The 12,794-nt window shown below is 34.1% G+C and overlaps 1 protein-coding gene across 5 annotated transcripts in view; it reads right to left on the bottom strand.

Moving 5' to 3' along the window:
• LOC127724344 (probable helicase senataxin) overlaps nucleotides 1-12,794 on the bottom strand; it is a 102,527-nt gene that overhangs the window by 40,430 nt on the left and 49,303 nt on the right. For all 5 annotated transcript variants that reach the window (XM_052231278.1, XM_052231277.1, XM_052231279.1 and 2 more), the window contains 4 exons: nucleotides 7,897-11,805; nucleotides 4,262-5,451; nucleotides 2,856-3,174; nucleotides 1,841-1,971 (listed from right to left, as the gene is read on the bottom strand). In XM_052231278.1, the coding sequence (XP_052087238.1) occupies nucleotides 1,841-1,971; nucleotides 2,856-3,174; nucleotides 4,262-5,451; nucleotides 7,897-11,805 (5,549 nt within the window). The remainder of the gene's footprint in view (nucleotides 1-1,840; nucleotides 1,972-2,855; nucleotides 3,175-4,261; nucleotides 5,452-7,896; nucleotides 11,806-12,794) is intronic.

The following is a 12,794-nucleotide window of genomic DNA, read 5'->3' as shown; positions in this document are numbered from 1 at the left end:
ATAAAACAATTAGATTGGTATATGGCTTTAAACATAAATATTATGTAGTGTAACTAATTCTGAAAAAGAAGCATCGCGCGCCGCGTTGCAAATTCACCATGGACCCACCATGCATGAAAAATTTTCTAGGGAAGACACTGAGCTTTAAATATAGAATATTAATGATCCAGGGACTAATTATGTTGCTAAAATTATCAGAACCAACATCTGTGTTGATAGGATGACCGGGTCATGTCAGGTGATGACCTTGTACTAAATCTAGGATAATGACATAAAAATCACTTGTTTAAGTATCATACCTCAATTTCCTTCCAAAAAATCACTTCTTTAAGTATCATTATTTTAATAACCCCCACTAATTTCAACACCCCCGAACAGTGAAATTTTGATCGCGAACAGTAGAATTTTATTACATAATCTATAAGATGAAACCTTGAATTTTACAGGAAAAATACTCCCACTGCTGGGAAAAATCTGTTAAGAAAGTATCAGTTCATTATGTAAAGCCATTTTTATATCATTTTTTCAACTTAAATAGAATTTGCAGCTAAATGATTGCATCAAAGGCATAAACCTTGCTGCTTAAAAGAAGCAAAAAGTTCATTTTTTTTCAATTTTACTAATGAAAAGATATTATCTAACCCTACCGGTATGTGTTTAAAATTTTGGTTAAACTACATAATCACAAATTGTGACAAAACTTCAAATTTGCTACTTAAATAAGTGATTTAAAAATCACTTATTTCAAAAGTCCCCTGACTGGTCACCAATAAGAATTTTTTAGTTCTGTCAAAACATATTTTTTATAGTTTGTTCTTATGCTGTACTGCTACACCATGGTCCCTGGTAATGGGGAGGGTTTGGCACCAGCAAACATGTTTAACCCCACTATATTCTGTATGGGCCTGTCCCAAATCAGGAGCCTATAATTCATGTGTTGTGGTCTGTTGCTGTATATCATATTTGTTTTTTCTTTATTGTTTTGTACAAATAAATCAGGCAGTTAGTTTTCTCGTTTGAATTGTTCTACATTTGTCATTTCTGGGCCATTTATAGCTTACTATGCGGCATGGGTAATGCTCACCTATTGTTGTTAACTTCTGTCATTTGTCTCTGGTGGAGAGTTGTCTTCATATCTACCTTTTTTTATATTTTTATATTTATCTCAATGTGGTTTGTCTTTTTGGGGAATTTAGTGATTTAATGACATATCTCTGATAGTCTCCATCAAATCTATTCACTACCTTCTACACTCAATGATATTTAGTGCTTAACATGGTGTAAAGTTTTTAATTTCTTATTGTAGAAGACTGCATGTTGACCTCTAGATGTTTTTTGGGGTTATTTTGTTTTGTGTGTTGGTGTCTTATTGACTTTGACCTTAAATATCCTTCATTAATAATCAACTTCAAAAAAAAATATGTGTTTCTGCAGACCTGAAAAACCTTAACTTTTAGTAACTTTGCCTACTATAAAGATTTTTTTGTCATTTGTGAACAAGCACCGTTGAAGTCAGTTTCTGCTGTTGCTACCAGTATGAAATCTTTTTGAAAACAAATATTTGCCTTCCTTCCAAGCATGTTTTTCGCCGATGCGTGTGTTAAGATTGATTGATTGATTGATTGGTTGGTGTTTAACGCCACTTTCAACACTATTGTCTATTTTCGTGTCGGTCAGTTTTTATTGGAGGAAGCCATAGTGCAAGGAGAGAACCATCTACCATTGGTAGGAAAACTGACAATCCTAGGCAATTAAGATTGGAGTAGAGTGCACCTGCCCCATGCGGGTCTTATGTTAAGAGAAACACAGATATTATATATTTTAGCCTTTGACCACTTACTGTTTCCCAAGTCTCCAGATAGAGATGGGGGAATAGAGTTTTGAAATAATCTTCATAACTGTCATACGAGTCTAAAAGATGAGAAACATGATAAGCTTCTTCAACATCTGGAGGTGCTGTCTGATGTTTTTCTACAAAAATAAAGTTTTGTGACAACATATTTTTTGTTATAAAAATAAAGTCTTGTGACAACATATATATATATATGGTCATATAGCCATCTTACATACAAAGCTTAAAATGCGGTATGGGTTTTGCTCATTGTTGAAGACTGTACATTGACCTATAGTTGTTTACTTCTACATCTTTTGGTCTCTTGTGGAGGGTTGATTCATTGGAAATCATATTACATCTGATTTTTATAATACATCCCATAGCAAACTATTTTTTTTAAAATCAGTATGATTCTTTTTCCAGTAGTAAATGGTATCCAGTTCCACAAAAACAAACAATTCATCATATCTAATTTGTAATGTTTATAAATATATACCAGTTTAAATGTGGATATTTTCCAAAATCTAAATATAAAGGACTTTATTTGAAATATTTTAACATAGGGGTTTATTTTGTGCATTTTGTGTTATTGCAAAATTAGGGCTATTCCAGAAAAAAGTGTTACATATACTAGGAGCTGAACGCCATTGATTAATTATTATGTAATTGGGGGGTAAAAGTTAAAAATTTTCTATGTAAAACAAATATTGCGCCTTAATTCTAATGTGTTGGGGGTACCCCTCAATTTCCATGGGCAATCTGCCCCATGGACACCTTTCTCTGGAATAGCCCTTAGCAAAATTAACCCCCTTCCCAAAATTTCAACATTAAAAGTAACTTGAACTTAAGTCATTGTTTTTTGTGGAAAAGGCTAAATATATACATAATCTTAGCAAATTTCAAGCTAGGCTTTCTATATTTACATCTTCTTTTTATATGACAATGTCCGATACATAACATAAAATGGTACTGATAGTTTATCATAAGTATATATATCTTAACTTTTCATTTAAATGCTCACCATATTCATCAAACCAGTTGGCATTCCACTTCAATATCTTCACAAAGAAGTAATTGAAGTCTAAAATACTCAGATCAGCAATAGGACTGCTGCCTTGTTTGAAAATAGGAACTGGTACCCTATCAACCTGCTGCTGGGCAGAAGATGGTCTCGAGTTATTACAGGGAGCAGCTCTGTTTCTATGTTGCTGGTAAGAAGATGGAGTGGGAACAGTTGCTACTGGTATCTGTTGACTGGTACTTGTAAAAGCACCAGGAGGTGGTTGATAAGTAATTGTTGAATTCTGATTCTGTGTTGTTAGAGGTTTTGCCTTTGCAGCCTAAAACAATAATGTTCATGCATTTAAATATTCAGTTAACAAATACATTGTAAACATACATATATACACATAATTGATGTGCTTGTCCCAAGTCAGCAGCCTTTTATTCAGTGGTTGTCATTGTTTGATGTCAGTTATATTTGTTGTTTGTATATTGTATTGTTATAAATTAGGCCATAAGCTTTCTTGTTTAAATTTTTCCAATTTTTAATGTTGTATGGCCTTTTATAGCTGATGACTATACATTCTATAAGGTATGGATTTTTTCCTCATTGTTGAACTATGTACGATGACTTATAATTGCTTAGATCTTCGTAATTTAAACTCTGGTACATAGTTGTCCTTTTGGCAATCATACCACATCTCCTTATTCTTATGTAGATAGACATCAATGTGAAAGCATATAAAATCTGCTTACTTTGAAAAATAAATGTCTGTCAAATTTGTTGTTTTGTAAATTGTATTTTGGGTAGGTCAAAAATCACTCTGGATGATTTTTCACCGTGAATGCTGGTGATTGATGGGGATTCACTTTGAAATACCTCTCTGCCTATTCAACAGACAGTTGACAGAAAGTACTATGGATGAATTTTTATTGTTGGGATACCAATTTTATTTGATTCCGTGGGTAAAGGTGAACCAGGAATTTAAATGTTCAACAATATTCTATAAGCTTGAATTGTATGCAAATTTTGGCAAAACCACAAATTCAAATATCTGAAATGCAATATTTCCTCAAATTCAATCCATGAAAAATTGGTAACTCCAAAAATAAGGGCTATTCCATTAAAATGTATGTGGGAGGGTAGGAAGGGACTTTCAAAATATCCCTACAACCAAGGACCATTTTTTTGCATAATGGTAATAGACGCATACTGAAAAAAGACCCATGACCCACATTCAATAATTAAACTTCCCTTCCTACCCTCCCACATACGTTTTAATGGAATAGCCCTAAATGAATCCACAGTAAATCACAGGGTCTTAAATCAGTGTATAATCACCAGAATTCACAGTGAATCACTTGACACCAGCAAAAGTGAATTTTGACAGAATCTCCTTGTGTGTACTGTATACTATAACAAACCTGTAAATTTAGAGGTAGTTTTTTCATCAGGTTTACAGAGCTAGTGACTGGAGGCTGTGTAACTGGTTCATTTTCATTTTCCCCAGGTAGTTTCGGTAGTCCATTAGGAAAATGTGTGTTAAACCTGGCCTTCCTATTGTCCCAATCAACTCCTCTTTGTGTATTCTCTGCAGACTGAGAATATGGTTGTGTCCTAAACTGAACTTTTAGACCTTTGCTCTCTGATCCTACTATTCGCAGAATTGATTTGGGTGTTTTTTCACCAGTTTCAGCCGGAGATGTTGTTTCCAGATTGCCTGTCGATGTAAATTCAAGATCTCTTTCTCTGTACATTGATATTGTTAATCTCTGACACTTCTCTGGAGAATTATTTTTCAGGCTGACCTCTGAAGTTGATGCCTCCATCAGAGTTTCTGTTCTTTGTTCCGATTCCTCACGGCTCCGTGTTCTGACTCGTGATGTGATCTTCATACTGCTCAATCCAATTTTCGACATAAAATCCCCAGAAATTTGTGAATCTAGGTTTGTTGCTAATAATGGTGATTTTGTTACTGTTTCATTTTCTTTCTCTTTCTTGGCAGTTTCAGACAACTTTGGAATCCTTTTCATGATGGTCTTATCTTTGTCATCTTTCTTTGTCTCATTTTTCTTCGATGATTCATTTTTTTCCTTATGAGAAGATGTACGATGACTACTTTTGCCTGATGATCTCCTAGAAGATTCTTTCTCCCTAGACTTTTCAGATGATATGGATTTTTCAGATGACTTCTCATCCTTCCTAGTTGAAGACTTGCTAGAAGATCTGTGATCTTTTTTCTTGTCATGTGACTCCTCTCGCTTGTCATGTGACTTCTGATCCTTGTCACCTGACCTCTTATCTCTTTGATCTTTATCCTTAGAGTGTCTTTCTTTTCTGTGACCAGAACTTTGTGATGAACTATGATGATGTTTGTGTTTAGATGAAGACCTATCATGTCGATCCGACTGAGAATGACTACGATTATCTCCCCTGTTACTTTTATCCGTCTTCTCTGAAGTAACAGTATCTTTTTTCTGCTTTTCTTTGGTTGTTTGTTGATTTTCCTGACTGCTCTGTGTTCCCTTTGCCCGAGGAAATTCCAATAATGGTAACTGTTTAGCTAGGATCTCTTTTTCATCGGGGAGCGTTACGTCGGAAACATCACTTGCACCTACAATACCAAAGAAGAGATCAGTATCAGTGTCATATTCAAAATGGTAAGAGTAAGACAAATATTTATTTTCTTTGAAATAATCAAATTGTTGACCACACATATATAGATTGATTGGTGTTTAACGCCTCTTTCAGCACTAGTTTGCTATATTGAGTTAGTCAATTTTAATTGGTGGAGGAAGCTAGAGTACCTGGAAAACCACTGACCTTCGGTAGGAAAGACAACATATGATTAATTCATTTAGAAACACTACCTACATTGTTTGATATATTCATTTTTCTGTAAATTCACTTTTTATAACATGTCTATAATAGAAATAACGTTTTTTTTCTACCCCAGGCATAGATTGCCTCAGCCGTAATTTAGGAACAATTTTTTGGGAATTTTTAGTTTTTAACTCTTGAACTTCCTATTTGTTGGTCTTCTGTTTTGATTTATTAGCCACTGGTGTAGATGAAATGTGTGGCTGACGTACCAAACAATAACTTAAGGATGTTTGCTCCACTTGATTTTGAGTTTTTGCCAGATATATTCGGAATCCTCTGGTTTTATTCATGTAGTGCTTTTAAAAATGTTTGCCTGCTAACCCTACTTTTCTTTTCATAATTCTATTACGTATAGTTTAAAAAGCCATATTTGAAAATCTTATAAAATCCTTGTTATTTTTTTCATAGTTTTTGAAAGAAAAAAGGTGCCAATGTTAAATATGAAAAATCTAGAGAGAATCATTTCCCGCCAAATTTTCTAAGGCTTATATCTCGAAAACAAGCACACAGACCCTTAATTTTTTTTCTAATTTTTCAGCTCCTTTATTCATATTCAATCAATTTAGAACAGTCTTTCAAAAAGCTTGTCATTTTGAAACAGAGGAGCGAACATCCTTAAGCCTGATATCATTGATGAGTTTTTAAAACTCCTCAAAAGAACTTACTAGATAATTTAAATTATTGTTTAAAATTTCATCATGACATGTACTTTACATAGAACATTCAGGTGTTTTTAAATAAAACATACAAAAGTCAGGGTTGTGAGGACTTTTATTTTTGACATTGGTTGTGCCAGGGTCATTTATTGTCGCAAGTGTGATCAGATTGGCTTTTTGTTGTAGAAACAAGGACATGTAGAATTGATCTTACTATATACATGATATATATAACTTTATTATACTTGAATATGCAAGCACAGGCATAATAGTGTATACTTTTTTATCTTGAAAGTTATAGTGTATCTATTCTGGATAACTTCTGTTATGTGTACTACCTACTTTATTTTTTCTCTTTCAGTCAATTTGTTTTAATTGAAATTTTTATGCAGACATCCCTACTTACTTGTCCCTTTCATGCAGTATTTCCTGTCAAGTAATCTAACTTGCCATAGGTGTAGAGTTATAGTTTGTTCTTATGTTGTACTGTTACACCACAGTCCCAGCTGGTTAGGGGAGGGTTGAGCGCTCACAAAAATTTTAACCCCGCCACATTCTTTATGTGCCTTTCCCAAGTCAGGAGCCTGTAGTTTAGTGGTTGTCTTTGGTTCATGTCTGTCATATTTGTTTTTCCTACATTGTTTTTGTTATAAATTAGGCCGTTAGTTTTCTCTATTCTTTGAATTATTTCATATTTTTCACGTCAGGGCCTTTTATAGCCAACCATACGGTATGGGTTTTTCTCATTGTTGAAGGCCGTACAGTCACCTGTAATTGCTTACATCCAATTCATTTGATTTTTGGTGGATAGTTGTCTTATTGGCAATCATACCACATCTCCTTATTTTTATAACACTTATCTTGAATGGCCCTGTGCTTGTCTGAATGTTTGTATTGTTCCTGTTTTTTTAAGGTCTGAATGTTTGTACTGTTCCTGTTTTTTTAAGGTCTGAATGTTTGTATTGTTCCTGTTTTTTTAAGGTCTGAATGTTTGTATTGTTCCTGTTTTTTTAAGGTCTGAATGTTTGTATCATTCCTGTTTTTTTAAGGTCTGAATGTTTGTATTGTTCCTGTTTTTTTAAGGTCTGAATGTTTGTATTGTTCCTGTTTTTTTAAGGTCTGAATGTTTGTATCATTCCTGTTTTTTTAAGGTCTGAATGTTTGTATCATTCCTGTTTTTTTAAGGTCTGAATGTTTGTATTATTCGGTTTTTTAAAGGTCTGAATGTTTGTATTGTTCCTGTTTTTTTTAAGTGACTGTCTTTCATTCTATGACAATGTTTGTTAAATTTTGTGTGGATTTGGTGATCTAAAAAGACAATGTTATTATAAGATGGAATCATGGATCTTTCAAATACAGGTGTTATATACCTAATCTGGAGGTTATCCAAAAATAAATAGAGAGATAAATAAAGAAGAATTACATTTATGACATCACAAAATTTCAGAATATTCTACTACTGGGAAAATTCCCCTTTGCCTGTTTGCACAGTGCATGCAAAATATATATATATAATTTACCTTCAACAAATAAATGTTTTCTTTTGACAGGTTGAGGATGTTCCGCTTGCTTCATTCCTCTCTCAGCCAATTTATTTTTAGCAGCCCTGATATTTCCATCCAAGCTATTATCTGCAGCAGAATATGGTTTAGTTTCTCTATGTTTTTTTACCTTGTCCATTTCTTTACTTTTCTGTTGCTTAGATAACCACTGACTAGTATGGTCCTCAACAATATCAATATCATGATTCATTTCTGGCGATTTAGAGTCTGCTTTCTTACTCGGTTTTTGAGAATAAAATCTTTCTTTTTCTAATTGGAAACTCTCTCTTTTTTCCTTGGACGTCTTTGGCTTTTTTGGTGAACATTCCATAGTTTTCTTTTCTTCACTTGAAACTTTTTTCAACATTGTGTGCTTTACATATGTCTTGTCTTTCTTAGGAGTTTTGTTCTCTTTCGATTTTGAAACTAAGGTACTATCTGTAATAGTAACTGGCTGTGGAGCTTCATCTACTTCATCTAACATAGCAATGTAACCATCATTAATCTCAACTGGACTCACAGATCTATCCTCTGGCTTTTCATTTACATTTTCATCAGCTTCATCATCCAGCATTGCAACATATTCACCATTGTTATCTTCTTGTTTGCTTTCATCATCATCACTTTTCCAAGAATCTTCTTCATTGCTAACGGGAACAGTTAAATCAACTTGCGTAGCCTGTTCATAGATTTCGTCTTCTGAACTTAACATTTGAACATTGTCCCCTTGAGTCTGTGCAGTATATGGGTCAAAAGCTTCACAAACATCAACAGTGTTATCAACTTGTGTCATTGTGTTAAAAACATTTCTTGCTTCCTTTTTGGATTGTTTTTGGGGAGTCTCAACTTGCGTCATTTCATTGTAGCAGTTCTGGCTATCTTCATCTACATCATCGCCCAGAGTTTGTGCATTATAATTATCTTTTGTCTTACTGGTTTCATCGCATGAAATTTCAAATTGAGTAGCAGCAGCATATATTTCCTGATCACTCTCAGTTTCATTTTCATCATGGTTTTGAACCTGTGTTGCCATGTCGTAAATATTGCAGTGATTCTCCGATTTGAATTCCATTTGTGACATAGCATCCATAACATTTTTCGGCACACCCACACTGACTTTGCTTGTTATTTGTTGTATACCACTTGATAATATGCTATTTTTCAGTTTTTTGTCTTTAACTTCACTGACTGCTCTCTCTTTCGCCTCTAATTTAGATTCAACCTGAGTAGCGCAGTTGTATAGAACGTTATCATTTTCATCATCAGAAATATCAATCACTTCAGGTTTAACTACCTGTGTTGCTGCCGCATATGGATCAAATTCTTGTATAGCCTCATTTTTGGTACGATCAATTTGAGTATTTATGTCATAAACATCAGCAACGACCTTTGTATCATCCTGATTGATGTCACTATATACTGGCTTCTTTTTAATAGTAGGTTTGTTTCCTTTTGGCCAATCATACTCTTGAGTATCATCACCATACAAATCTTCTGAGGAATTATACTCTTTAAGATATTTCTGTGCTTCTAATGGTGTGGAGAATTGTTTTTTGACAATGACCTTGGTCTCTTTTATGTGTTCGACAACACAGCCTTCATCACTCAAGCGCTGTACAACAGAATGTTTATTGGTCCTATCAATTTGTGTGTTGGCATCATATAGATCCTTACTCTCTCTTTTAATAACTCTTTCTGGTTTCGACTCCTTAAAACCTCGTTTTCTGTTGATTTGCGATTTCTTGCCTTCTTCCAATTGCTCATCAAAATTATCCAAATCAAAACTTTTTCTTCTTATTGGCAATTTTTTCTCAGTTTCATCAAAAACTTGAGTTTGAGCATTGTAATAGTCTAGACTGTTAGAATCTTTATCCATCTCCTCTTTAACTTTCTTGCTAGTTCTGTCATAACTTGTGCTTCCTTCTTCTTTAATACCTGAAATTTGTGTTTCTGCCTGAAACAGATCGTTGTCATCGGAGTCAAATTCATCACAATCAATAACTGCTACTTGAGTGTCTACATTGTAAAAGTCTTCCACTGCTTTTTTAGTATCTACCATGTCTACAGAACGAACTTTTTCTTCTCTGGAAGACCTTTTTTTGAAATTGTCAACAGGATGTTGTGTTGACGCATTGTAAAAGTCTTCCACTGCTTTTTCAGTGTCTGCTAAACGAACTTTTTCTTCCTTGGAAGACCCATTTTTGATATTGTCAACAGGAAGTTGAGTTTGTGCATGATAATAGTCCTCAGTTTCAGAACCTGTATCATCTTCATCTTGAACCTCTATGCCAGTTGTGTTTTCATTTGGAATCTGAGTTGCAGCCTCAAAGAAATCTTCATCTGAATCGTCACTAATAATTTGAGTATCAGCATCATAGTTGTCTTTTTCTACATTTTCCACCTTGACAGAGGTAATAACTTGAGTATTTATGTCGTACTGGTCTTTCGACCCTTCTCGTGCTTCAACTTTCTCTTTCAACCAGTCAAAATCTAGGGGTAGCTCGGGACTTTCAATTTTTACATGTATAGTATCAACATCGTCTTCCCCATCGAGGAAAAATCCAACACGTTCATCTTCATCATTTTCTGCATCTGGTTTGTCATTGTAATCAATTGTCAAATTTTGCTGCGACATGCTGGAGTAAAAATCCTCATCTGAATCGATAACAAATATTTCATCTTCCTCCTGAGTGTAGGAAGAAAATGCTCTTTCCTTTCTAGACATTTCCTCTGTATCTTTCCTACCCTGCTCTTTAATAGGGATTTGGGAAAACAGTAACTCAGATTCGTTTTCATCTGAGTTATTGCTCTGTTTCGTTTCTGTAGAAGAGTTTCGCTTTATCATGATCAATTTAAGTGGCGTGTCAGAATCAGCACCTGAATCTTCACTTTCAATGCCAGAAGAAATGTTTTGATATTCAGGATCATGAATTGGAAAAGAACTTTCCATCTGTTCCCCTTTCACTTGAGAGTGGCTGTATGCCACTGTGGAGGCATTGCTCTGTGTTGATCTAGTAGAGCTGTCACTACTATGCCTCTTCCTCGGCCTAACAAGGGGAGGTAATTCTTCCTCAGAAGAAGAAAATTTCAGGGTTAACTCAGGGGTCATAGCATTGCTTTTCTTTTTGCTACCTGATTTCTTCTGAGATTTTCTTTTCTTCATGATTTCCGATTCAGACGAAGAGCTATGGTCAATATCACCAGATTTACGTTTATGCGTCAGATTGTTCGACTTGGAATTGTTTTTTAAAGTAACCCATTTAGTTTCAGATGAATCCTCTGTCGATTCTTCTTGTATACTTTTTAATTTTTTACTGGAAGACATTTTTGAATGTGTATCAGATGGCCCTGACAATTGCCTTTTTCTTTTCCCCTTGTCCCCGCGCACAAGATGTACAGCATCGTCAGTTTCTGTTGTCTCTGAAGATATATGAATGATCTTTGAAGAGGCCTTGACCGATAATGTTTTCTTTTTGTTAACTTTGTTCTTCGTCTCCTCCACATCTTCACTCTCTGAAGAACTTTCATCATCACTCGATTTTATTCGAGTTTTCTTCTTCCTAATTTGTTTATTTTTTTTCGTAGGAGCTGTAGTTACAATCGCTTCACATTCCGTCGACGCAGACGAGGAATTTCTTCGAATACCAGCACTCTTTTTAGATTCATCTTTCTTCGCCAAGTTTTTTTCTTCATCATAAGTTACAGTGTCATCTGTATCATCTGAACTTTCAATAAGATTTGTCCTTTTCTTCGTGTTAGATTGGCCATTATTATTTCTAGAACTTGGCAATCTGATCTGAATTCCCGTTTTCCCAAATAGAGTTTTATTCCCTGACTTTCTTATGTCCTTAAGCCATGGTTTTGAATTAGTATCCATCTTTTGTTTATCTGCAAAAAAAAAAAAACATTTTGTTTTTATCAAATAAATTAATGCATTTGCAAATTTAACTCTGATAAATTTAGAAAACAGAATATTTTAACAACCCATGTAATATAAAATATGTTGGCTTTATGTTCATGATTTTTCAAACCAGTGACGTCAACGATAATATATTTTTGGTTACTGTTAATTCAGAAATTATTGCGTGCATTTATTATTGCGATTTTTGAAGAATTGATTCCAAAAAAAATCTGCATGCACAAATATGCGTCAGATATCAGAATACGAGTTCATATTATTGCGATACTAACTCAGTCACATTATTCGCATTCATTAAAACCTTGCAATAATTTATGAATTTACAGTAATTCTCAGCAAGTTGTTAGTTAAGAACCCTACCTTCATCTGTAGGGGTCAGACCACCAATTCACCCACTCCAATTTAGAACGTATGTAAAAGTAGCCCTTCCCTGACAAAAAAAAGTGCTTTTGTATACTGAAAAACTAACCAACAAACTTGTAGAAATGAAAGTTTTGTTGAAAGAGAAATATATTTAGACCATTAAGACTAAATTAGAGCCTTATTTACCTGTCCATGAGTTTGCATTAACAACTGAGGATTAATGCACTCTATAGTATACTTATTTAAGATTTCCAGAAAACCAAGGGTTTATTTTTAGCAGTACTTGTCTTCCACAAGTTAGTATTTTGCTAGAAGACTTTAAACATAAGTTGAAAATTGGCATGTAGAAAGGTGATACATGTACAATTCAGGATATATACCTGGTTTCTATGAAGTTAAACTTAAGGATGTACTAAGGTGAAATTAAAAAATTCTAGAATTCTAAACATTTTTGCTAAATTGATACTATAAGCATGATAAGTTAGAAGAACATTAGTTAAGGAACAAAATAAGCTAAAAATACTGATAGGTTATGGAGCTCCTTTTTAAAATTTGATTTTTAAAAAATGGCGGGAAAAGGCTGACTCAGACTTTT

This window comes from Mytilus californianus, unplaced genomic scaffold (genome assembly GCF_021869535.1).
Source record: "Mytilus californianus isolate M0D057914Y unplaced genomic scaffold, xbMytCali1.0.p SCAF_14, whole genome shotgun sequence".
NCBI lineage: Eukaryota > Metazoa > Mollusca > Bivalvia > Mytilida > Mytilidae > Mytilus > Mytilus californianus.
The sequence above is the reverse complement of the archived record's forward strand: the minus strand, read 5'-3'. Positions and strand labels throughout refer to the sequence as shown.